This window comes from Marmota flaviventris, chromosome 1, assembly GCF_047511675.1.
Source record: "Marmota flaviventris isolate mMarFla1 chromosome 1, mMarFla1.hap1, whole genome shotgun sequence".
Classification (NCBI taxonomy): domain Eukaryota; kingdom Metazoa; phylum Chordata; class Mammalia; order Rodentia; family Sciuridae; genus Marmota; species Marmota flaviventris.
The window spans coordinates 189,356,274-189,383,951 of record NC_092498.1 but is presented as its reverse complement, the minus strand read 5'-3'; the positions used below and the strand labels follow the sequence as shown (position 1 = coordinate 189,383,951).

The window sequence follows — 27,678 nt, the reverse complement described above, 5'->3', positions numbered from 1 at the left end:
CAGCAGAAGATTAACTAACTTCCTACTGTGTAAATCATGACTTAGATTCCTGAATCTACTATATTAACAAGTTTGTCCAGTCTTTTCTCTCACTTTAGAAATCCAGTAGCCAAGCACCACTGAAGAGATTGGAGAACATCACTAGCAGCTTACTGCTTAGATCAATTTTTAAAATCCGATGGGTTTGGGTTCACATCTTTAGTGAATTTGGGACATCCCTTTTTATACATTTGTAAATTTGAAATAATAATACCTATCTTACACGATGCTAGCAAGAATTAAATAGGGATAATACCTATGATGGCAGTTAACCTATTTGCTAGCATAGATCAGGTACTTGAGAAATATAATTTCCTTTGTCACCTAAATTCTCTTATCTATGTCTTTGCCTTTTGTAGAATAGACAAAGCTAAAGGTTTGAAAAGTGTCACAGAGTGCATTAATAACAGTGAAACACAAGGTGGACCTTGTACTTTAGTAATCAGCAGGTTTCTCATTGTTGAGATATCAGATTATATATCTATATGATAGATAGTTCTAAGATTTCAATTCATCCTTTTTTTAAGGGTAAGTATAAAAATAAGATGCAGAAAGCCATTGGTTGGTTAAGAGTTGGGGCGAGGAAAGTTTTTTTCCCTTGTTATCATATTTTTATGTGGAATCATACTAGGGTATAATCTTAGTCCTTCTTTCATTTTTCCATTTAGTTCATATTTCCAAGTAAAAGAAATAGTAATACCCAACTCATGAGTCTGAGAGCAAGAACTCTGCAAGGGTGGCCCATTGCTCCTTGCCCTGCCCTTGAAATCTAACTGCCATCAGAGAGCACATTTTTCATTTCCTTCTAGGTCTCAGGATAAGACAGGACCTCATCCTTTGGTAGGAAAGCCTATGGTTCTCCAGCATTACCTGTGTCCAGATTGCTACACCAAATTGTGGCATTCAGTATTAACAGACTCATTTTCTACCCAAATCGAAGCCCCATTTTCCTAACACAATTGTGATTGAAGTGCTAGTTTTCTTATTTTGGTGTATTTCTTTGTCCTTTTCAATAGGATCAGAATCTACATGGGACAAAGTAATGCATTTAAATTAGAACCCCTCCAACTACAATAATGGTTACTAAAGAAAGAATCTATTCTTTTAATCTTTAAGAACCAATTATTAAAGCCAAGAATGAAGACTGTTCATTATTAGGCTTCTCAACAATGTATCAAGAAATGAGTTATTGATTGAGACCAGCCAATGGATACATTCCCTTCCAAGAGGTAGGATGAAGGTGTTGATGTTTCTTGCAGATTGAAGATAACTTCCACTATATATATACTGAAGTGGGAAAGTAATTGGTCAACTCAGAGAGACTCCAATTTAAAGTACAAAGGCATTTTTTTTTCCCACTGTTAGGAAAGCAGGAAATTCTACACGCTTACATACCCACCAATTCACTTAAGAGGATAGAGCAGAGTCCTTGCAAAAGCTCAGGGTTGACCCCACAGGCAGATTATGCAAATTGTTGGGTAAAAACTAATACAAATATTTAACTTCAGAGGATTCTGCTTCAAAAACTTCAAGTAATTAATGAGTAGGATTAAAATCAACCCAATTTCAATATTGGGCTTTGAATCTCTGCATTCAGCATTAGGATCAGGTAATAAAGTTGAGCTGAGTTGACATAGCCAACAAAGCAGACATTCACAAATATTTTATAGACATGTAAATGACCCATGGCTAAGTATTTCTTTTACAGAAATTTTCAAAAAATGGTGATGATGAGATGTTTTTTCTGTTGGTGATATATCCCGTAAAATCATATGGCACAGACATTCAAGTGGTAGTTTAGGAAATGAGATACAGCAGTTTTCATTACATGCCCTCATTTATCCAAGAGTAATGAACTATGTTAAAACCAACACTGGACTGCTAATCTTTGGAGTCACAGTTATTCAAAGTGAAGCCCACAGCAGTGGTACAGGGCATCTTGTTTCTTTATGGGCACTAGTAAAACAACATGATTTGAAGACATGAAATATTGGGAGAAAATATTTATGGACTCAATTAGACTTTGATGTTTATGAAAGAAAAAATCATCCCCAAAAAATGTACTACATCTAGAGAACTCCTATTAAAGAATGCAGAGGACGTGAGGGTAATGTTAACAATTCATCTATTACCAAAAAGAAGATGAAGGATATCGATAATGAACCCAAATGCACTAACTCAAAAAAAGCCTCCTCTACTTACATTACTGTAGAAATTATTCATAACTGTCTCTTAAAATAACTATAGGTAGAGTTTGCTGTTCTCTTTTATTTTAGATTTCTGTTCAAATGTCATTAAAATCAGAGAGGCTTTTTCTGGCCATTCAACCTAAAACATAACTCTACTCAAACATAACCCTATCCCACCATTCCCATCTCCAACACTTTGTACCTTCAACATTTTGTACCTCCAACCAGTTTCAATAGTCTTCAAACCAATTCTGACTACATAATATTTCCCTTATTTTCTGCAAAATAGAGTGATCTCCACGACATTTGGTTTCAGTACTGCATCTTCAGCATGTAGAAGAATCCTGGTACAGAGCAGGTATTCAACATATATGGTGGTTTTCCTTTAATCACATACATCTTATTGCTTCTTTATCATTCTATCTTGCATGCTTCCTTTAAAGCAATGAGTGAGCCGTGAGGACAGCCCAGGGCTGGTTAGAGATGATGTCACAACCCACTGTGACAACCTGTTTCAAGTTGGCTCCTATAGGAAAGGAATTAATGCATGCCACCTTAAAAATAAGTATGGGATAATGGTGTTGTGGATGCTGGATAACCAAGGGGATGGCTTATTCTTATTTCTTTGCATCTGTAACCACATGTGGTTACAGATGCAAAGAAACCACAATACTTATCATGTCAGATTCTTTTGCAGCTAATGGGGGAAACAGTGTAATTGTGTTAGTCTTTGAGATGTGAGCACAAGTTGCTGAGTTGTTATTCTAGAAAATCATGTAAAAGAGCAGAATTAGCCATAATGTTCCCTTGTCCATTCACCCTTTTCTTCATTTTCTTGGAGTCACTGTGGATACAAGAGCTGGATCTCTAGAAGATATCACATAAATGTACAGCTTGAAAATAAGAGACAAAGGATGTCAGGAGAGACCTGTTCTTTGATGGTGCTCAGGCATTTACTCTTCACTGTCTACCTGGGTCCCTCTTAGTACACGAGTGAAATAGACACCTGCCAATTAGGCCATTGTTAGCTAAATCTTCTTCACTTTTTCTTTTCATGCTCATAGAAATACACATTCCCTGGCTAGTAACATTCATCTATAAACCCTGAGGTTTAGAAAGAATAATAGCAGACCAAATCCTTAGTTTAGAGCTGTAGCAATATGGAGATGGAATAAATTTTAAGAATTTGGAATGAGAAAGTTGTTTTACTCAATCTTACCTCTTTAATATGTAGTACACTGCCTGCTATATACTAGACAATAAAAATGTTTGCTGACTGATGCTTTTTTTCCATATTTTTAGTAGACTATTTTGCAATAACACAACACTTAAAAGATGTATTAGGATGTATAGAAGAAGGTCTAGTAGCAAATCTTAATTTAATGGATAACAGTATTTATTAAGTAATTAACATTTACTGAATTCATATTATCATCTAGGCACTATGGTCAAATTATTTGTGCATTTAAAAAATTCTCACAGCAATTCTATAACTTAAGTGTTATATTATCACTACTACTGCTGCTGCTGCTACAGAATTTCAAAAATATTTAAATAACAAGCAAAAATCACATAGTTAGGTGATATAAGAACCAGTATTCAAGGTCAATGTTATCTCTAATCAAACCTATGTTCTTAAATAGTATGTACTAATAAAATATTCTAAAGCTGTTTTCTCCAAAAAAGAATTCTTTAATTCTGAAAAGCTGTTTTTGGCAAAAGAGCAAATAGACATAAAAAGTTCATTTGTGTTAACGATTATTTATTATTAATTAATTGTCACTTCCTGAATAAGTTGTTATGAAATTCATTGTTTCTGATACATCAGTTGGAGTTTTTATATGCACACACGAGGATGGTGAGGTAAATACAGCCATTCAGATGGAGAGTTTCATGCCAGCTCTGGGTTGCTATTGGGACTCTAGATTATTTGTAGCATTTTTATTTTAAAATCCTGGAGTCTTTAAAATGTGACACCACAACCTGCATAGCAGGATATTGATAAGAACAAGAATGAAGGAGGTGATTCAGTAGATACTTAAATGGCAAAAAATATAGTGCAAGTTTCACACGCCCTGGAGACGGCGGGTTTATATGATAATAAATAATAGTTACCACCAGGACAAAGGAAAAGGTGCTATGAAATCCAATAGCTCAGGGAGAAATCTGCTAATGCAGGTGGTTGAGCCTGTTCCATTTCATTGTCAAAGGGAGGCTATTTATTTTCTTCTAGGTGGTTAAATTACAGAGTCATTTATTGCTGAAAGTTTTCCAGTAGGCAGATGTGAATCTAAAGCTTTAGGCTTTAGGTTCAAAGTTTGTGAGGAAAATAGAATAAGAATTTACTTCATGGATATCACAACTGATAATATAAAATATGAGAGAACCTCTGGAAATATCCCTATTGAAGCCTCCTTACTATGTACCTATAGGTCAAGGGCCAAAATTCTGGATAGGGTAAATAATAATTTGAAAGCTCTTTCAAATATTTCCCTTTTGATAGTCTCTCAACTGAACAAGATGTCAATGAATGTGTGTGTGTGTGTGTGTGTGTGTGTGTGTAAGAAAGAGAGACAGTTTCCTTGTGCACCAGAATGCCAAGAAATAGGAAAAAAAAATACTCTTAGTGGCTCCTTAGTAGCTATAAATTAATGTCAACTTTCTGTTCCTGTTTATATCAAACAACTTAAGTAACTTATTGTGTATGTTATCCATATAATTATATATGGTGTTTTATATATATATATTTTTTTTTCTGAGAATATTTATAATACATGCTGCATTCATTATTTAAAAGCTGCTATAATCCAGCAATTTCCAAAACTCAGGAGTCTAACAATAGAATAAATCAAAGATATCTCACTAACAAATTTTCTCTACATACTTTTAAAAACCATTTTCTCACCAACAGGTGTTGCTTTCCCTTCATATTCAAGTATATTTTGCATAAAACTAACAGCTGTTTTTTTATTATCTGTTTTATGGGTACAGAAAATTGCTACTTAGGTTGCCACTGACTCTTCACCAACTAACCTTTAAACCAAGACATGTATGTAATTTCCTTATTAATCAAATATATTAACTTCATCCATCTTAGTTCATGACCAAAATCCAAAGCTTCCAGGCATAATCCTGATGAAGAATATATTACACAGCTGAAAGAATTCAAATTCTAATTTATATTGCCTTGAATAGCAATTAAAGGGTCATAAAGGACAAAGAGTCCACCAAAGTAATCTGTAAGGGAAGTGACTTGTAACCAAAGGTGAACAGATGTGGGCTGCATCCGCTTGCCCAGAGGCAACTGCAGATCATGTGGACTAGTATCCCACCTCTAGCAAGTGCAAGTTGAAATTGGAAAATGTTGCCGGAAATTGTTAGCAATTACATCAAAATCTGAGTGACTGAAAATTTGATTACTCCATCCTTATAACACTGAGCTCTAATAGGGACCAATAAAGGCTACAGTATACATGCATCTGGCATTACTGCCTCAAATTAGGGTTTCAAGATCTGCTGGGTATTTTACTCCCAGTTTTGACAATCTAGAGATACAAAAGATCAGTACTATTAATCATACAATGTATTTAAAAACTGACATTGCATGTAAACAAATCCAAAATGACTACTACTTTAACATAAATATCTATCAAGCATCCAAGTGTTATAAAGGAATTTTTTAGCTTCTTATTTAGAAATAATTACAGATTTGTAGAAAGTTGCAGAGATAGCACAGAGAGATCCCTGGTACCCTTCACCCAGTTTCCACAAGGGTTCCATCTTGTATAAATAGAGTACCACATGAAAACCAGGAAACCAATGATACATTGTTTGCATAGTTCTATATTATTTTATTACATGTGCAGATTCTTATAACCCCATTGCAATCAGGATACAAAATTATTATAGGCAATTTCATTCATTTTCTTAGAAATAAAATTATATTATAATTTCAGATAGAAGGTTTTCAACAACTTATTCTATAATACAATATTAAAATCATCAATATCTATGAGATTATTATTTAGGAAAACTCAATGTTTCTGGGCCAAAGTGAAATTCTAGTAATACAAATGACCTTCAGTAAACTTACTGTCCTGCATAGATCAGACAATTCCATAATCCAACAATCAGCTCTCCTCAGATGAATGCAAGTGCATTTTTCAGCACACAGTTAATCAAAGAAATCTTACCAAAAACCTTACCAGTACACCAAAACTCTTGTTTCCCAGTGAAAATCCTAGACACAAGTACACACACATCTCCTTTCTCTGGAAAAAACAGAGCACTTCACAAGTATCCTTAATTAATTAACGAGTTTACCATAACAAAGAGCACATTAATAAATATACACAAAGAAACAATGCAATAAATCTGCCAGATTATTCTAAATAAAGTCTTATTGTAGTTTATTTTCTCTAGCAAGTAAATATAAACCAAATTATTGCAAATTCCACTTCTGAATCAACTCACAATGGAGAAATATTTGAGATCTCTTTCTCATTTACATACACACACACACACACACACACACACACACATCTGAAGTCTTACCTTGGCCATTTGTGCCTGCACACCATTTGCCTTGAGGGATGCTACAGCTTTTTGTGCCGCTGCAGGACTGTCAAAATCTACAAAACCATAACCTGTGAAAATACAAAAGCACCTGTTAGTACACACAGGTAGCTGCACCTCTATCATAGTGGTGGGTATGGGATCCATTTCTTCTGAATATAAACAGATTGAATATGAAGGCTCTCAAATCAGTGGTCCTTAGTACTTGGGAGAAATACCACAATAAAGGAGTAACTCATTTTTAGAGAACAATAAATCAGCAGCAATCTGATTTAGATCTATTTGCTGATAAGGTACTATATTGTTCTATGTTCTAAGTTTTTTCTTCAGTGAATTTAATCTTGTTCTCACAAGATGCTGCAGAATATAAAAATGTCTATCTCTGAAGTTAATTTTCTTACTTAAAGCCTTGATAAGAACTTGCATGTGGTTATCATGAGCCATCGCTATAGTACCTGCCACACATTAGGTTTTCAACAAACAGATGCTGGCTGCATGAATAAATGAAGACTGTGGGTGAGTTAGGACTTCAACCTAGATCTTTTTGGTTTACAAAGCTATAACTTCATCACAGAACCTTGCCTCTTCCAATGTTAACATCTTAAAATAAAATATTTCAACTGTTCAGTGATCTATGAAGGAGTGATTCAGTAGATTATATTCAAGCTTTTAAAAATAAGAAGCAAATACCCACTTGCTGGTTACCTGAACACAACCTAAAAAGACATGAGTTGTTCATGACTGTGCTCTTGTGAGTGTGTATATACCGAGTAGTAAAAGAATCAATGAAATGAGAGTTTTATATGCCCTTATGCTAACCAATACTAGTCCAGGGCTTAGCCTAATGGCAATGTCAGCTGCCAAGAATATTTAAAAATATAAATGTTCAAGAAGGAGTATGAGGGCAGGTTTGGTGGGTACTTCTAAAAAGCCAACCATGTATTTCTACACCTCCTCTTATCTGTTAGGAACGGATTTGCTCTATATTTTCATACATACCCCACTTAGAAGTTTTGAGGCGAGCCACAGACGCAAACCTACTAACCAAGTGCTCTGACCCCTCCTCCCCCACCTCAATAACCAAAGATGAGAGCTAGGGAATTCAATTACCAAGTTGTTTCTTTTAATTAACTTTTTAATTTTCTCCCCTCGAATCCCATCTTCGTTTTCTCCCTCCCAGCATGGAAGCCTAAAATGAACTTGTTACACAGCAGTGTACCATAAAATGCTCTTGAAAAGCTGGGCAGAGAAGCTGTGAAGTTTGTATTTCTAATCCAAAAGGAAGTCTGCTCTGTTGAGTACTGCTAATTCTTCTCTTCCTGCAAAATTCAAACTATGTGGGTAATATGACTATTGCCACCCATAAGGATGAGTAAAATAGAAAAAATAAATAGCAGAAAGAAATAGTATAAAAAGTCAAGATGTGGAATTAGGGCAAAAATTTTAAAAAAACTAGAACTGAGACATTATCTTCTTATGCCATAGGCTATCCTGGATGTTTGTCATGTTGACATGTAGTGATGTCATAAGAGTTTCATGCAACATTGGTCTCATACTCTTCTATACACATAGAAACTGAGGCACAGATGAGAGGATCAATGGGTCAAACATCACAAGTCATTTAATTGGCAGATCCAAGAAGTGAAACCAAGGCTGCAAAGACCCTTTCAAATACATCATACGGTGAACTGTTTTACAATCCTATTTTGTAAGCTCTCAAGTTCACCAGAGAGAGGATTTAAATCTTAAAAGTGGCTTGCGTTTTGAAGTTAGGACATGAACTGAAATAATTCAGAAAAGTATTCAATCCAGCTCATTTAGTCAGTGCATTAGTTAATGGGCTACCCGGTCTACAGTCAAACTCTCCAAAGGAAGACTAGGCATTCCCCATCTTCTATCTCATGCTTTAAGTCAGTCTTCCTCATTTACTCATAGCTTCATTCCTTCATTCAATTCTGAAACGCTCTGTCAGGCAATGTGGCAAGCATGGCATATGAAGTCTTGAGAAAAAAAATAGCCCCAGTTCCCACTTTGATGCAACCCACAGTTGAGTTGGGACATGGACATGAAGCAAATAACCAGACAAATGAATCTATGATTATACATCAGCATGTCTCCCTTGAAAGAAAAAGAGAGACTCTAATATAGAATCTAACAATTGATTATTCATTAGTGAAAGTTTAAAGGAAACAGTAGCATGAAATGAAATACATATCACCTTAGTGAACACTAAATCATTGCAGAAAAAGTGATCTGCATGAGTAGATTAGCGGGGTGACTTAGGAGCTATTGCAGCAATCCATAGAAATGGCAGCTGGCAGTGAAATTGACTGGATAAAGTGGATGATTTGAGCTATATTTTGGAGGCAGAATTAAGAGAAACTGGTGATAGATTTATTGGGTTGGGAGTAAGAGGGGCAGATGACAAGGATTACTACTGGGTTTTTTCCATAAGCCCTGGGTGAGTGGAGATGTGACCTACTGGAATGGGGAGAGTGGAAGAGGTTCCAATAGGAGGGAAAGTAAAGATACTGGTTTGAGACATATTGAGTCAGAAAAGCTCATGAGACCTCTCAGTAGAAATGTCAAGGAACAGTTGTACATATTAGGCTGGTGCTCAGAAAAGCAGATGGAATTGAAAAATTCAAATCAGGAAAGCAAGAGCATAAAGATGTTATTTAAAATGATGGAAATAGAGAACAATGTCTATAGTAAGTTTTTTTTTTTTTTTTTTTTTTTTTTTTTTTTTTTTTTTTTTAACGGATCTAGGTTTGGAAACTAAACAGCATCAGCATTTAGGTGCAGGACCAGGAAATGAATTTGCAAAGAAGGCTGAAGGAGAATCCAAGAGGAAGAAGGAAATAAAAAGGAAAGATGATGTCTCAAAGCCAAGGTAAGAACATCTTCCAAGAAGGAAAGAGAGGGTGAACCAGCAAGAGGCTTGAAAATGCCCAGTGAGCTCAGCAACGTGGTGCTGCTAGCATCCTTTGCTTCAGAAAAGTGATGGGAATGAAAGGCTACCTGAGAAGCTGGAGAGTAAGGCAGAAGAGGAGGTAAAGAGCATTTACAGGCCCTCTCTAGTTAGTTATCTTGACTGAGAGAGAGAATTAAGAGGCAAAGTTGCTAGTAGGGATATGAGCTCAACTGAGCTTTCTGTTGTAGTTGCTCTTTGCTTTAAGATAGGAAATTTGGTGGGTAGATATGTGCATATGTGGATGGAAATATTCTTACCTTGTTCCAATGTGAACAACAAATATTTATTGAACACCTATTATAAGAAAGATTCTGTTCTTCACACTTTTGAATATGTATTGGAAAGATCAAGCCAATAATAAAAGATTAAATCTTTCAGAAAGTAATGGGGTAATTCATAAAATTACATTCCTGAGAAGGTAGAGGGGTAGGGAGGGTATCTAGGACACAGATGATCATATGAAAGCACTGTGCCTTCCCTCCCAAGAACTAGAAAGAAGAACAAAGTGCACTCTTGGTTACCAGGTGTTATTCTTTGCTATTCTCTCTGTTACTGGGACTGTACCTAATGCATAGCCAGTACTTAATAAGTATTTGTTAAAATAAACTCAAAGCATGTTTAAAAGATGTTAGATTACTTTTCAGACTACCATGGTGATTAACGATACAAATGTCTATTAATTATTCTTGATTATAAAAAATAATATTAATGCAATGTCATGGCTATGGTGTAGCCATGCTTGCCCAGCAAGGCAGCCCCATACTGTGTGACTCTTGTTCTTTATTCTAATGTGACTTCATTCTAACTTCCTCACTTTCCTTCCAACCCACACATTATACAGGATATTACACAATCAAGATGATGATCTCCAGAGCTGAACTCCTATCCAAACAGCAGAAATTTCTGCAAGGACATGAGACACCCTGAGCTTCTCTGAAAGAGGGAACTTATGGCTGAACTTTGAATAAAGTGTACATCTCAAGAGTCATAAAGCCAGCCAGGAAAGAGAGAGGGCCCTTCATCCAAAACATCTGTACTGATGGCTCCAAGCCAAGAGAGGAGTAAAGACTCCATGAACAAAATGACAAATAAAGGATAAGTCACCAAGTCTGAAGTAGTCCACCGAGTTAAGTGACTTTCATAAATACTTTCACTAGTTAAAATGCAAGTTCAGAGGTAAAAAATATCTAAAGCAACCCTGAAAAAAATACTCCCATTCTGGAAATAAACCTTGCATTCCCAAGTTTTACGTGACAGCAGATACTACATCACAATCAGAAGAAAACAAAATGAAATACGAGGCTGCCTCGAGAGAATAATGATGCATTTACTGAGGAATAAAGCAACTTCAATTTGGTTTCAATTTGCTTTCCTTAATGACAAATAATCAAGTCTGGGAACAGGAACCTCTGTACCTACATCTGGCGAGGAGAAGGGTAGGGAGATTAGTTCAGCCTTGGCTAATAATGCTTTATGGTCACTGCTAAAATCCCCGACAGAACATGGGCAAATGCTAACCATTGGAAACCCTGGGCCCACGTGGTTGCAAGCCCACCCGTATCACTTTCCCAATTATGTAATTAAGCTTGGCAGCAAGTTCAAATGAATTAAAACGAAATGTCACTGTTTTCTCCACACACCCCTGTCCTTGTTTTTCTTCCTTGTCAGGGGGAGAAGGCCAGCAGTTCTGCAATTAGCAGGAAGTGGAGCAGTGGGAAAGAACCGACTCTGTGATAATTAGGTCATTCACCAAACGCACTCATTCCATTGACAGATCGAATCAATGCTTTCCTGAAATGCTTTAAACCTTGTATGTTAATTGAACGTTTGGCTATTTTTGTCGCACTACTAGCCAAGTGACTTCAGAAAAAAAAGATAAATATATAAATATGCATAAATAGATATGTGCATGTATACATGTGTATGAATATATACACGTATGTATATGCATGTATGCATATGTAGATATAAATATATAATTGCAAGAGGGTTCTTGTTTTGTTTCCTTTATGCAATCGGCATTAACATATTCTCTGTGACCTTTGCCACCCAATTGAACCATTATGTGACAATCCACTTAGAATTTCGTTCAAAGGCTCTTTACTATCTTTTATAGCTTATTCTGTAATAAGCTGTGTTGCTGCTGACTCTTTAAATTCTCTGTTTAAACTGATTATTTATTTACCAACACTGGGATTGCTGCATGTGTGTAAGGAGAGGAATGATAAAACCAGAACTCCTGTTTTAGATTTCCAGTGGCATCTAGAGCCAGCCAAGGAAGCCTTGCTCTCAAAGTGTAACTGCACACTGAATTTCACATTTGTATTGTTCTTCCTCTTCAGAATGACTGCCATAAAAGCCCACTTGAAACGCAGATGGTTTGGTCTAACACCCAACTTCTTTCAAAGATGATCCAGCTGTGAGTCAAATGTGATTTCTGAAAAGAATAAGTGAGCACATTGGCTAAGAATTATAATTCCAACTGAAATTCTACTCAAATTTAACAGTTGAAGATGTTTAAGAATTGGCTTTCCATCAATTTCCCCCTTCCATCTTTTAGACTTCCCAGTATGCTATGGCTGCTGTCTGGGCTCAAAATGGGAAGACTGAGTATCAGAGGTGAGGAGCAGCCTGCAAGAGGAGGAGAGTAGGGTATGCACAGTGCCTGGGAGTCTGGTGGCATCTGGCTGCCTCCCTGCCTTGGTATTTTTCATGGATTTCTCTTGTATCCCTTAACTATTGAGTGATTACCGAATCTCTCATTGATTATTGGACTTTCCATTTTCCAAAGATGGTGGTCAAAAGATAACACTGATAGTGTCACTGCTACTTTTTACTTATAAAATTATACAGAAAACCTAATCATTTCTTTGGTATCTTTTGCATCCATTTCCTGTAATTGACCATTAAGGGGAAGCTTGGATGTGACAAAGGAACCAATAAAAGAATCATGAGTCCACCTTGGAGCTATGAAAAACTAAGGCAAAAGACAAACTGTGGTAGAATGCAAAAGCCAGAGCCAACACAGATTATTTTGGAGAAGAAAAAAGAAGAAATGTTGTTTGTTTTAATAATAGCACCAACAAAACAACACTAAATCATTACAATTTGAAATTATGTATGCTTTGAAATGTCCTTAGAACACAGGATCCAATGATTTTATAACAATGAAAGAGCATACATACTGCCTGTAAAAAGGGCTACAGTGTGCCTCAGACACCTAACAAATGTAGGCAAATGAGATGGATGCAATGTTCACTATATTGCTTCACTATATTCCCCAGATATTCTAGCTTAATTGCATTAAACATTCTGATTTTCTAATGCCAGAAACACTAAAACAAGATATCAGCTTTTGGAATAGAATTTCCCTGCTATTATGGACACTTTTGAAATATCATATAACTCTCCTGTTATTATCATTATTAAATTTAATAAGTATCTATTACGTGGAAGAAAAAATGGTGCCCTAGATGCTGTAAGGAAAACAAAGAAAAATATAACCATGGTCCTTTCATAAATTCAAAGAATTTATGGTCTAGTATAATAGGTAAAGAAATTTAAATACACTGGAGGGTCCTCTTACACACAGGGCTTAAGATATAGAGGTATGGGATGGGGTGGTGGCTCAGCGGTGGGGCACTTAGCATGTGTGAGGGACTGGGTTCGATCCTCAACACCACATAAAAAATAAATGAATAAAATAAATGTCCATTAACAACTACAACCAAAAAATATTTTTAAAAAAGATATAGAGGTATATGCAAAATAGAACACCATCAAAACTGTCTTCATGTTATTGAACTATTTTCATATAGTATATTATGCATAATTTTGCATGTGTAGTTTTATTCAACAAAGCTGAATATCTGGGCTAGATTCCCTTCCATATGTGGCATGATGGTAAAATTATCCACATTCCAAATGATGTATATATGTATGCATTATTCTTTCTCAGTTTGTATGCACAGATGAAATGAATTAACTTAAATACAAGGTACAGAGAGGATCAACACTACATAAGAGTAGAAAGAAAGTGCCAGTATTCTAAAATGGCAATGGATTCTTTTCAGGTGAAGTAAAACTCAGTATATTTAGTGCACAAATAGCAAAAGTGAGGAATGAGAAAAAGGAAGAGATCTCAAATGGAATTTCCTGGCAGGACAAAATAATTACAAAAACAGATAAACTTAGAGAGCAAAGTACTTAGTAGTATGCCACTTGAAAATGGGACAGTTTCTCATTCCATTTATGTTGCACAAAATGTCTTATTAAGCTAAACACAAATTCAAATCCCAAATCTCACTTCCCTCCTCACCCTGTTCAAATGATTTTTAAATGAGACAAATTGCTTCTTTATACTGAATAAAGTCAAAATTAGGATCAGGATCATTATTTATGGGCTTAGTGCAATCACTATGCTTTATTGAGATTAAAGAAACACTGATTTGCCAAAGGCTTCATCTGGACTAACCACTATTTTATTACAATATTGTGTTTTCAAGTAGCAGCATACTTGGTTGTAAATGGCAGATTAACCTCTAGGAAGCATCTAGCAAAGATTCCTAAGCTATCAGGCAATGTTCAAAGATTTTAATAAAATATATGTCTGTGGGAACTATGGGTCCTATGTGTCTCTTCCATCAAAACAGCCCAAGAAGCAAGTGTGTAATGATGACTACAGGAGCAAGCCCAGGATATTGATAAAACAATTCCACTGAGCTTGTAAGTATGACGGAAGCAAGCTATAACTAAATACTTTAATTATAGCTTTACAATCCCCAGCCCACAGTAGGGTAGGGAAACCTAACTAAGACTTAATTCCAGCTGCCCCATCTTCCCCTCCCTCTCTTTGCTCCAGCTTTGCTGATGGGTAGGACTATTCTTCCATGCAAAAAAAAAAAAAAAACAGAAATAATGACCTGGGTGTGTGAGCAACAATTGGAGGACCACCTACTTTCTTCCCAGGTACTTTAATCCACATACACAATCATGGCCCCAGTAAATTACTTGGGAAGCATGTCTGTACTCCTGCCTAATTCAGAAACACCCCATTCCTCACTACCCATAATCTTCAGAGGATGGATCTAGGCAGTTAAACCAGTCATTCACCCAAAAGGATGCACTAGGTAGCTCAGTGAGAAAGGCAGAAAAAGCAAATCCCACATATAAGATAATCCTTTGAGAAAGCATGCATCACATGCATGCCTGATTATCACCCTCTATATTCTAAAGAGTCCAACTACCAATATGTCACTTCTGTGTATGTTCATACAAGGCCCATGTGTTTTTGAATATCATTATTTTCCTGGGAAAGGGCTCCTTCCATAATTTCCTTCTTATAACCCTTTGACAAAATTCAATTCTAAGTGTTATGAAAGGTTCTGTTAAACTCAGTTGTGCATTTCCCAATTTATGAGCATATTTTATTGAATATGCTCCTCCGTTCCAAATTTATAGACCTTATTCCATTTTTTTTTTAAATATCCACTAATACTGTTCCTGTCACTATGAGACATAGTGGCTTTTTGGACTCCTATTATTTTTCTCCATTCTATCTGACATGCAAAACACAGTTCTAAGCTTTTATTAGAATTTTTAGAATGTTAACTGTATACACAGGCAATTTATCCTAACATGTGCACATGGTGTTATAGTTTAAATATTAGATATCCTCCAAAAGCTTATGTGTAAGAGAATACAACAAAGTTTAGAGGCAAAATTATTGGATTATGAAAATTAACCTAATCAGCACATTAAGCCCCTGATAAGAATTAACTGGATGGTAACTATAGTAGCCAGGTAGGGTGGAGTAGGAGGAAATGAATCATTGGGGGCATGCCTTTGGGGTATGTATTTTGTACATGGTGTGTGGAGACTTCTTCTGCTTCTTGGTGATCAGGTCCTGATCCAATTTCCTCTACCAGACTCTTCTGCCATGTTATTCTGCCTTACCTCAGACCCCAAGGAATGGAGTCAGACATCTATGGAGTCAGACATCTACTAAGACCTCTGAAACTGTGAGCCTCCAAATAAACTTTTCTTTCTCTAGTTGTTCTTGTTAGGTCTTTTGGTCATAGAAGTGGAAAAGCTGACCAAAACATGTGGTTTTAAAAAAATCAAGCAAAATAAAAGAGCATTCAGAGAAAGGTAAGTTTACTTCCAATAAAACTTGTGGTGCTTTAGTTTAACTTCCTATGAACTGTCCTATAATTCCTTCTCATGGCCCCATTGAAAAAGCAACTAGAATCAATTCTTAAGCTCTCATTATTCTATTAATTAGAAACAGGGATTTATAGAATAGTAAAATATAATTCCTGATATCAAAAAAAATTGTGATTTTTGTGAATAGCTTTCCAATGATCCATCTTTTCCCTAAAAATAAATAGTAATTGTTTTCTTCTAATTTTAAAAGTTAAACAGTTCATTATAAAAATTTTAGCCAATACAGAGAGAAATGAGGTACGATGTCATAGCCCAAAGACAAATAAATTGGTGATTAAATTTTATTCATCTTTAACCACAATGCAGTTTTATCATCTGATTTTTCTCTCAGTTGTACATATGGCTGCTTTTCTTGCTCAATACATATGGATCTCTATGATCTTGTCAATGTAATAGTTTCAGCACTCTGTCTATTTCTCAAAGATTTCTGAGCTCTTCAGTATGCTTTAGCCAAATGGTTCCTAACTTACAAAACCGATTTTGTTCTAAGATTTGGAAACTTTTAAAAAATTGATAATGTAGAAATAGATAATGACCGCAAAGTCTAAATTTCAGAAAGTGATTTTTCCCAAGCTTTTTGTTTCATTCAAATTTGTTTCTAAAATGGACTCTGATGTATTACAAATCAAAAATATCAGAAGTTTGTTTAATTAAATTCAAATACCCACCTCCTGAAATACAGAGGACTGGAAACCGATTTTCCTTCTCACTATAAATAAGTTGGAACTATGTCAAATAAATTTCAGACAAACATCAAGACATTATGAGACAAAACTAGAGATCTCTGATTCAAAAGGGATACTAAAAATTTGAATAGTAATATCATTATACCATTTATATATAAGTTGAAAATGGAGTTTTTTGTTTTGTTTTGTTTTGTTTCCAACCATCAAAACCATGTTTTTCCTGTGGAAACTTCACTATAATTTGTAAATGGGTATGCCTGATGATGCTACCAATTCATTTGTGTCACTTTAAATAGCTAGTAATTCATGACTTACAGTTGAGATTCCCCTGCCCCGACCAGGCAGCATCTTCACTGTATAAAGGGAATATTATTTCAGAACATGTGGGTTGAGATGCAATTTAGGGAACTGTATTGTTTAGGATGTTTATGTACATTGCCCTAAAAAACGTGAAGACTTGGATCATTAGGGAAACACTTCTGCAAGCAGAGACCATTGGGACCTCACAGGAGAGGTTTTCCACTTTGTTACTCTAAGTGTGATCTGGAAACCAACTAACAACGCTGGCAGCTGGCATCATGTGGGAGCTCGTTAGAAATGCAGAGTTCCAGCCCCACCCACATCTATTGAATCTTTCTATTATAGTCTACGGTTATAGTATATTATATTCTGCGGTTTAGTAAGATCCTCAGGTGACCCATACGTACTCTAAAATGAAGATGCCCCGGAGAGCAACAAGCCACTCTTGGAGTCTGGATGACACCCGCCATTCTCATCTAACAACAGGGAGAAATGGGCATCTTAAAAGTCATCTTTCTCAACTTGTATCTGATCTTAAAACCTCCCAATAGTCTCTTTGCCAAACACCTCTTCAGGCTCCACTTAAGCCAGTTCTAATGTTAGAAAGTACACAGTCTCCTGCGGCAGCCCACAACTAGACAAGGGTTTTGACAGAAAGCTGATGTTGTAGAAAAGCAAAGACATCACCATCTGAACATCTGGGTTCAACTCCTCGCTCTGCTATTTGATAACAAATTTTTAGGCACAAAACACTCAATCAAAGTAAGGGTAATGATAAGAATATCCAAATTATATGTTGGCTCTGGGCAGTGAATGAATTTGAAAGCATTTAAAACACCTGGCCTCGTGCCTAAGGCTTCCTCTCTCTCTACCTCTTCCCTACTCAGCATGTGCTAAAATATAGGTCCCTAATTAATCCACTTCTCCTGAATATATGCCAAGACAAATCATACAAGTGTATTCCCTTCTCCACATAACACATCTTTATATTTCTGAAGACAGGACCCCTCCTTCTGCTTGTATTTGAAAAATGAATATTTGAAAATACAGCATCAGGCTATTTTTACATAATAGCCTATTTCAGAATGAGAATATGTCTCCCCTTCCCTTTCTCTTTTATGTTTGTCCATCAGAGATATACCTAATTCTGTTTAGTTACAAAGTTCAAATTGGCCCTACATTAATACATCCCTTTTAAAGAAGTAATGTTCATTTGATGAAGCAGGTAACCAATGTGAACAGTGATTATACAATAAATGTATTATGCAAATTCCAGTGAACATTTTATGCACACTGGATAAAGAATCAAATTAAAGTCTCATAACCCTTGGAAAATTAAAGTTAGCAAGCACAGAGGTTGATTTGCCCTTGAACACAAAAACTGCTAAGGGCAGACATTCCCCCATCATTTCCACAAAACTGAACCATTTCTGAAGGTTTCAGATTAAAATAAGAAATCTCTTAGGAGTCATAAAGATCAGCTATTTTTACAGGAATAATTTGGAGTCACAATTTCAAAGTGTTATGAGTTGGAAGGAATTGGTGAACTTGTGTCATATTTTAAAAAGCTAATATGCCAGGTAATCGGTCAGTTGAGAGCACCAAAAATTGCCTAGGAAGAGGGTATGCAGAAAGGGGGAGAATGGCTTTTTAAAGAGGAGCACAGGAGGGCTGATTCACCGAGCTTGCCCTGCAACAACCTGAGTGGCAGTTAATGCAATAGACCAGTATGCTCGTTCCATTTTCCTTCCCTTGATGTAATAATGGGACCTAATAGTCGTCTTCTATTACAGTGTCATGTCCACCTCTTTGCAGCTTGCCAACACTGATTCAACCATGGGACTGTCTACAGAGAAATAATAGACCATTAAGAAAGATAATGCTGAGAGTCTGCACAGCATTTGCCTATCGGAGCACAGAGAATTTGTCATCAGCATTTTGTTAAATCAATAAGCAAGCACAGGTATGAAGGTGGTAGGTTGAAAACCCCATTCTGCCCCCCAGTTTTCACACCTGGAGACAGGATGTGCACTCCCCGTGCCCAGAGCAGTGCACTCATTTATCAGTTCCTGAAAATCAATTCCTTTTCCTGTTCAGTCTTTTTGGAAACCAGGCAGGATATAAATATAAAAATATTGGTATTGATTTAACAAATGCTCAGCGAGATCCTTTTTGGGATTCTGAGCTAGGTGCTAGGAAGGAGAAAAAGACAAATGTGACACATATTATCTCTTAAGAGGATACACAAGCCCAATAGAGAAATGGCCACTTCGCACATGACACGGGTAAAGTCTTGATGCAGTGTGCTTGTCACGAAAAAAAACCTACAGTGTGTGATAGAAAGAAAGCTTATTTCTGATTAAGGTACAGACAATGGAGAAGATGAATATGAGCTTTCAAAACTTTCCTTTTTCTTTTCTTGTTTTCTCTTATTCTATAACTTTTCCATCAACTTCATTAGAGTGGATTTGAAATAGTTATGCATTCTGTGAAATAGTGCAGGACAGATACCACCACCTGGCCATGGATGGCTTAAACGTTACACCCAAACTCATGCTGCTCTCCTACTCCCTCCCTACCATGCTGCCTTGAGGCTGATGCATCTGCTGTTCCCTGCAGTGGCTGCTCACCTCCTACTGTGGAGGCTTAGCTCCCTTCCTCCCTTGGCCTCCACCACCACCTGCTGTTAGCATCCTTCACTGTAATGGCACAATCTGCATTATTTGATTTTCTCCTAAGATTATTGCATTTTATGCTGCCTGACTATAAATGGTGCCAAGGTAAGAGAGGACAAGATCATTTATGTCCATTACGATGTTACTAGCACTTACTACACTTTTATCAGATCACCAAGATAACTTTAAAACTCACACAATTCTTGACAAACAATCCCTTACTTCTGTTTTTTCTAAAATATCCTTCTATTATAATGCAATTTAAGGAGAAATATAGCATTTTTTAAATTTGCAACACTTAATCTAAAAACCATAATGCTGGCCTGATCTGTATTTATATACCTTGGGGTACAACAGGGAAAATATTTCACTTTGAGACATGATGAATTTAAGTGAAAAGTATGTGGAGGTTCGTTATAATAATCTTTAATACTTTAGGAGCTTTGAAATTTTCACAGTATATTGGAAACATTATAATTACTTATTTCAAAATAAATAGACAGTGTTTATTTCAAAATAAAAGGAGTGAGAATGGGGAGGCAAGGAGAGAAAGAGAGAGATGGATGGAGGCAGGGAGGAATGAGAAATGTTAGATGCAAAAGTCACCATAATTAACAATATAGTCATATGCCATGTACTGACATTTCGGTCAATGATTGACCATATATATGATGGTGATTCCCTAGGAGTATTAATAAAGTCTAAGTGTATAAGAGGGTACTAGGATTGTGTAAGTATACTCTATAATATTCAGGACAACAATGAAATCACCAAAGGATGCATTTTGCCAAATATACCCAATGCATAACTGAAATTCTTATTCTAGGAAGGTAGAATTTTGTCAAATGTTATGATGTTGGCTTTGGTTTTCTTTCTTTCCTTTTTTAAATTTTTTTATTAGTGGTTCAAGTTTTATGCTACAGGATTTAAGGCAAGGTTAGCACAGTGTGGTTTTCAGATCAATAAAGGACTTTGTGTCTGGGGCCTTCTCGTTGCTTACCTAGTTTATTGTGACTTAACAAAAGGGTCAGGGACAATATTGCTCAGCAGAAGGAAAAAAAAAATAGGTGAGGTGATGGCTCATCCTGAAAGGACAAAAGAAAAAGAAAAAAAAAAAAAAAAACACCAGAAAATAAATAAATAAAAAAATTCCAAGATCACAAAGAATGACTGTTTAGAGAATGACAGGATTCCGTAGTGAAAAGGGAATAAATGCAGAGGTAATGAAATCATTGTTCTCAAGTCCTGACTTTAGAAACATGACCTTGGACATGTTTTCAAACACACAAAAATACACATAGTAGCACAAGCCAGACATTTTTTTCTTTCTGACATATTTATATCACATTAATAACTCGATCCCTGGATGGTCCTGAAAGCTCTCCTCTCTACTATGCACAAAGATACTTAAACCATTTAACCGGTACAATATAAAAGATAGATGCAATTTTGGAATACAATTTAAGTTTGCTTCTCTAAACTGCTGGTGATGGGATAATAAACCTCCCTCTTGTTCATTTCGTGTCAGTTTCTTCTGTGGATGAACAGGAAGCCTGGAATTCCCCATGGGCATAAATTACACATGGAAACAACAACAAAAAAGATAGCTCCAAGAAAGCCTGCTTTCTGTCCTTATGAGGAAGAAAAGTATGAAAACACAGGGCTAAAGGAAACTCCTGCTGCCTAAAGCATCCTCTTCTAGAAGCAAAACAGCAAGAGTTTCAATAACATCAGACATTCTGGGATTGATTTTTAAAGATGCTCGTCTTTTTCAGAAATGATGGAATTGACTTGTGTCTAGCCCCAAAGCATGGCATTATATTTCCAGAACTGACTTGCCAGAGCTACCAGTTCATTAGGAGATATTGTACCGTGAAGCTTTGAGGGGTCTGGGCAGTGACCATCCAATTCTTCTGCTAGCCAGGTTCTGCAGGGACCTAAAGCTTCCTGGTTTCAAGTAGACAAAATGATCTAGCACCCAAAGTACACATCCCAAACTTACAAAACTAAAAGGTATGTACTCTATGCTGGACCCTGTAGTAATACTTTTTATAGATTATCTCATTTAAATCTTATAACACTTTTATAAGTATTATTGATCCCACTTTGTATATATGGTTACCTAGTCTCAGAGAGTTAATTTTTTATTACAATACAGATGAGTTGCATAAGCGATGTGATGTTATGCAGCTGGGCTTCTGTGTACAATGCAAATTTATACATATATGTCTAAATACGTATATATTTAAAAATGACAAAGACAAATTAAGGAACTATGTTTTAGAAATGTGCTTCAGTTTTACAAATTATGATATAAATAAGAATTTTAAAATATTACCTATCTTGAAAACAACTAGTACAATTTAAACCCTCAATAAATAGCAATGAAGTAAAAAAGCACAAATATGATATTAAAATCTAGCTATTATATAGTTGGTATTAGAGGCTCCTCCCTGAAGGAGTAAAGATTAAATATATAAGAATTTTTGTACTGATAAATTCTGGCTGAAGGTTCAGTTAAGTGCAAAATTACTACAATGTCCTAACCAGCTGCAGAAGTGTCTGGAATATGGCACATGGTCATCATTGAATAAATAAATTAACCAACCCAAGTTGGTTATCAGTCATTGAAAAATGGGATAAAACATGAATTGAGAGTGCTAGGATGGTGTTTTGTCAGTTCATATGTATCTTTCCTTCTCTACATCTTTGAAAGTAATAGAAATAGTCCTGGCTCAGATGTATCAAACTACAGCATTCTTGCTGGTAGCTCTGTTGATTCCTTTCCTGGAAGACTGTTGAGAGTGGGATAGAAGAGAGCTGATGACTGGTAGACAAGGCAATACTCTACAATGCTCTGCTTTCCAAACATGCATCTGAATATTATTTCACAGGAAGACCTGCTCTTGCATTCTCTCCCAGCTCAAAGTGTGAAATCAATGGCCTTATAAAACCCTTGACTTTGTCTTTCTTCTTTTTCTTTTTCTAAGAATTTCCTCAGAAATTCCCTCCCCCCCCCAAAAAAAAAATCTTTCAATTTTTAAGTGACACTTTTAAGATGAAAAACACAAATTAAACTATTTTGGTGTATAGTTTATGTCTCAAGAGTGCCTTCCCCTAAAGGAATTATATTTTTAACATGCAATGGTTTTGATTAAAGATTGATCTGGGATTGTGCTCCAAGGCTTTTTATGCTCATGATGGATAAGAATGGGTTGAAGGAGCATGCAGTTGAGCTGGGAGGTGTGCATATGGAAAAATCTTTGGATATTTTTCTTATGCAATAACAGACCCTCCATGAAGACAATTCATAACTCAGGATAAATCATTAAATGTTCTAACAATGTTACACCCAAGTAACCTGAAACCAAGTACAATAAAGGGTGGGTTGAAGGGAAAATCAGCCGCTCCTGGGTTTTGTGGAGCAGGAGAGGGCAAGTGGTTGAGGTGAACTTCTGGAACATTCCCAGGGGGTGATGTCCTCTGATACAGGTGACTGTGGCATCCACAATACAGCTTCTTCCTTGCAGATCAAGGTGACTTCCAGAGAAGAGCTGTCCTGCAAATGTGATCTTTTTGGCCTACCCTGTTTGAAGTTTTTGTATTTGTTTCATTCTTTTCAATATATTTTCAAATATGAGACATTTGTGATAGGAATTATGTTTTCAGCTACTCCTTAACAATCAAAAGATTGGGAAGAAGTGAAAATCATCGGCTGTGAGTATTTGCATGACAGAAAATAGCAGAAGGGGTCACAGCAATGCTTAGTTTGTTTAGGAATGCCAGGGTGCCCATCAGGCGATGCATATTTCATTTCTTTCCTGGAACACTCCTGACCAATGAAAGCAAACAAAAGTCATTCAACAAGTTGTATTTCTAATATTCTAAAGCCAGCAGCTCTGAAAATTGAGAATGGCAATGCTACAGTTCAGTAACTGAATCATGTTCAGCAAGAAAAGCAATTTTACACAGTCTCCTTTTTGTTATCAGTTAACACTATTCTATCTCATGAAATGCATCAGTACATTTTCTAAGAATATGCATATGTAGATATCTGCTTCTTGCCTCAATATATGTCATTGTTTGACAAACAACCAGCAAAGAACTCTGAGCAAGCACTTGAAATAAAGATAAAAGGTTTGATGTTAGATATTGATTATTAACCCCTCCTGTACCTCTGTTTCCTCTTTGGTACATGGGAGATAATTATAGTACCAACTGAACAATCCATTTGACTGTTTTTTGAAGGTTAAATGAGATAGTAAAAGTTCTATGGTTTGGATAAGTAACTGCCAAAGGCCCGCATGTTAAATACTTGGGAACCAATCCATAGTACTGTTAGGAGGTGGTAAAAACTTGAAGAGGCGGGGCCTAAGGAGAGGTACTAGGTCACTGAAAGCGTACCCTCAAAAATAGTAGAAGTCTCATCTCTTCCTGTCTTTCTTTTATATTTCTTTCATTAGGTGAAAAGTTTTTCCATGCACTCTCACTACAATGTACTGCCTCACCACAGACTCAAAATTATGGGGCAAATCAATCACGGACTGAAACCATGAGCCAAAATAAATGTTCGTTTTCTAAGCAGATTATCTCAGGTATTTGGTTACAGTAATGGAAAGCTAAGGCAATATGTAAATCACTTAGAATTGTGCAAGGCACATTGTTAATCATCATACCTACAAAATAAGCAATGTTTTTGTTTTGTTATTTTTTCTGTTACAAAAGACCTCAAATGCTTTTCATTCAAATATACATTATTTTATTAATTACAAAAAGATGTGGCCCACAGGTGAGATATATGTGTTGCCTTCAAGCTACAAGAACCAGTACTGAAGCATAATAAGTAGATAGAATTCCATTCTATCCTCTTATAATCCACAAAGTGATCTGATCTTCACTGTAAATGAAACTTGATTATATTTTACTTTCTATGTTTATTAAAGAGAGTTAATAATATTTTTTAAAGGGATCTGATTTTTTAAATGGTATTCCATATTAAAACATTTGACTCATCACAGGGGGAAATGTTTATATTCTTTAAGGGGAAGTAATTGTACTCATAAGACAGTTTAAAACATAGTTTATATAATAAAATGGCCATCTTTAATTCTATCAATTTCTAAAGTCTTCTCCTTCAAAAATCACATAATTTAATTGCCATATTTCTGAACAATTTTTTTTTGGAAACTAGCTATATGTTCAGTGTTGGAAGAAAAGCATTTTGTAATATTCATATGAAAAGAATAGGATTTAAATTATGTTAGTAAATTTTCTCTTATTTCAGAGACTTCTGTTTCTATGGTCATCTCTAGTGGTATGTATGTGTGTGCGTGTACAATGTGTGCTGGGAAGCACACTGTTTATATATGGGAGCATTCCATACTATTTGTGTTGCTAAGCTACCAAATACTTCAAAACATTTTTTCATATTTTTAGATAACTCACATAGTTGCAAAACATAGGGAGCCACAAGAAATCCCATGATCTGAGGTAGTAATGAAATAGAATGTATCCACTTTACAGTGGGAAAAAGATTCTTTGGCAGAGAAAATAATTAATTATAAAATTCCAGATGGGCTCTTATTTTTGGCATGCAATATTTGTTTGGAAATACAGTGTCATCAACTTTCAAAAAAAGCAGGAAAACTCCATCTGGTATTTGTACATTTCTGTGAGAGGATGCTTGGATTCTCCCACTGTCACTTTTCACCCATATTGAATGAAATGATCACTCGTGGTTATATTTAAGCAATGTATCTGTAGATACACAATCATATATGAAAAGTAATTTTTAAAATGTTGAAGGCTGGGATAAGTGAAGAAGTAATGAACTCAAACTGGGCTAAAAGTGGATTATGTAAAATAAAAGACCTTTGTATCTCCCAGAGTACCTTGAACCCAGAAGGCATCTTAGAAAGTTGGTTTCCTTGAAGAGTTGAGAGAATGGGTAGTATAAGCCCATCAAAATAAAAATGCTAATGGAGTTTGAAAGGAAGCTCTTGGTTTAAGCTTATTGGTAGGGAAAATATTAATGAATAAAAAGGTTCAATATATTTAGCCAATGCTTCATTGATTCATTGAATTCATTTATTTATTTATCCACTCAATAAATGCCAAAGGGTGGATAATTTCACTACATGAACAAATTATTCCACAGAACATTAATAAATGATCTACTTGGTTCTTTGGACAAGTAAGTTTGAATAATGCTAGAAGAAGCAACATTAATTTTTTCTTCTTTAACATTCAGGTATTTCAGAGTCTTTAAAATACTAGCATGCATAGTCAACTTTTAATGAATGATAGAAAAGCCTGAGTATTTTCATGGTATGATGATGGAATTCACAGCTGGCCTCTGCTTAAGGACATGGACTGGTAGGAGTCTTGCCAAGGAGACAACATTTGAGCTGGATCTTTTGAAATTTTTACCATCTTTCCTCATTATAAAAATAATGCATGACCATTTTTAAAAAATCACAGAAAGGTATAAAGATAAAAATAAAATTTAAGTGTAAGTATATGGCCTAGTGACAATCACTATTAACAAATTTTTAAAATTTTTGAACAATCTTTGTTTATTTGACATCTCTTCCATTTTTTACTGTTTCTCTTTGTAGAGTTAAAGGATGTGATGTGTGAAATTTTACATGCTGATTTATCTGTGCAATATTGTGATATTTTAACCTACTTGAAATATTAATAATCTTCAAATATATTATTTCAGACCCTACAGTTAAGAAATTATACCCCTACTGTAGAATTGTTCTTTTCTTTTTTCTCCCAAACTTTAAAAAATGTAAACCAATGTAAACCACAGGTTTGCTATATCACCATCCCCTGAGAACTTCCTAGAAATGCAAATTTGGGGGATGACATCTAGACCTTCTGAATTACCTCTAGACCTTCTGAATCTGAAGGTCCTGAGCTAGACTCTAACAGAGACTCATGTATAAATAAATGTACAAATGGAAACAAAAAGATATAAATACAATTTTATATCTTTTCATAAATGGTCCTATGTAATTATGATGGTGAATTACCTTCAATTTTATACACACATAATTTTAGGTTCTAACAATTTATACTGATTTATTTTCTGTACCTAACATGGTGCTAGGAGCTTAATATTTGTTGAATGAATGAAAGCATCTATAAATTAGCTTCATCGTCCTTTGACATCAAATGTCACAAAGTATTCTGTGGGGTCAAATTCATCTCAATTGCTTTATAGATGAAGTGTATGTTTATCTCTCTAGATGCTTATCAGTCTTTTTCCTTAAAATTTCAAAATAGCACCAGGATATATGTCTACTTGTCTTTTAAATAATTTTCCTCAGATCACAATCTGTCTCTATAATCAGCATTTATACTCCCCCACCCATTCCTTTTCAATCCTCCAGATAAGTTTCTTCAATTAGATCATTATTTACTATTTCTATTTCAGTGAATCTAGTTTCCTTCAAGAAATTTGTAATTCTTGATTACTATCACCTTCATTTGTGCTGTACATCTCCTATCACTTTCTTCTTTTTTCCCTCCCACATGTTATATGGAGTTTGTGTGTGTGTATGTGTGTGTGTGTATGTGTGTGTGTGTGTGTGTGTGTGTGGAGGGGTTACTAAAAAAAATCACTTTTGAAATTTTTTGTTGTTGTACACAGTACCTTTATTTTATTTATTTATTTTTTATGTGGTGCTGAGGATGGAACCCAGCGCCTTGTATGTGCTAGGTGAATGCTCTAGCACTAAGCCACAACCCCAGCCCCTCAAGAATCATTTTAATTTCAAAATTGTCCTGGTCTCCTTGGGCACCTCGGTTATCTGGCCAAGAACTTGCGTTTCATCACAGCTTGCTGCCTTAGACTCACATCCTGTCTTCTTTTCATCTCATCCTGTTGTCCCTTCATCTCAGCTTGTTCTATTTTGTGGCTTTCTTTTCCTGTTTGCCAAAAGCAATGTCTTATTAAATCAGATTAAGTATGATAAACAGTCTTCTAAATTTTCTCTGGTTCCTGT

General features: G+C 35.6%; 1 protein-coding gene across 20 annotated transcripts in view; it reads right to left on the bottom strand.

Annotated features, from left to right (window-relative positions):
• The window catches only part of Rbms3 (RNA binding motif single stranded interacting protein 3), a 1,055,032-nt gene that overhangs the window by 384,915 nt on the left and 642,439 nt on the right, over positions 1-27,678 (bottom strand). For all 20 annotated transcript variants that reach the window (XM_071619646.1, XM_071619615.1, XM_071619630.1 and 17 more), the window contains one exon: positions 6,783-6,874. In XM_071619646.1, the coding sequence (XP_071475747.1) occupies positions 6,783-6,874 (92 nt within the window). The remainder of the gene's footprint in view (positions 1-6,782; positions 6,875-27,678) is intronic.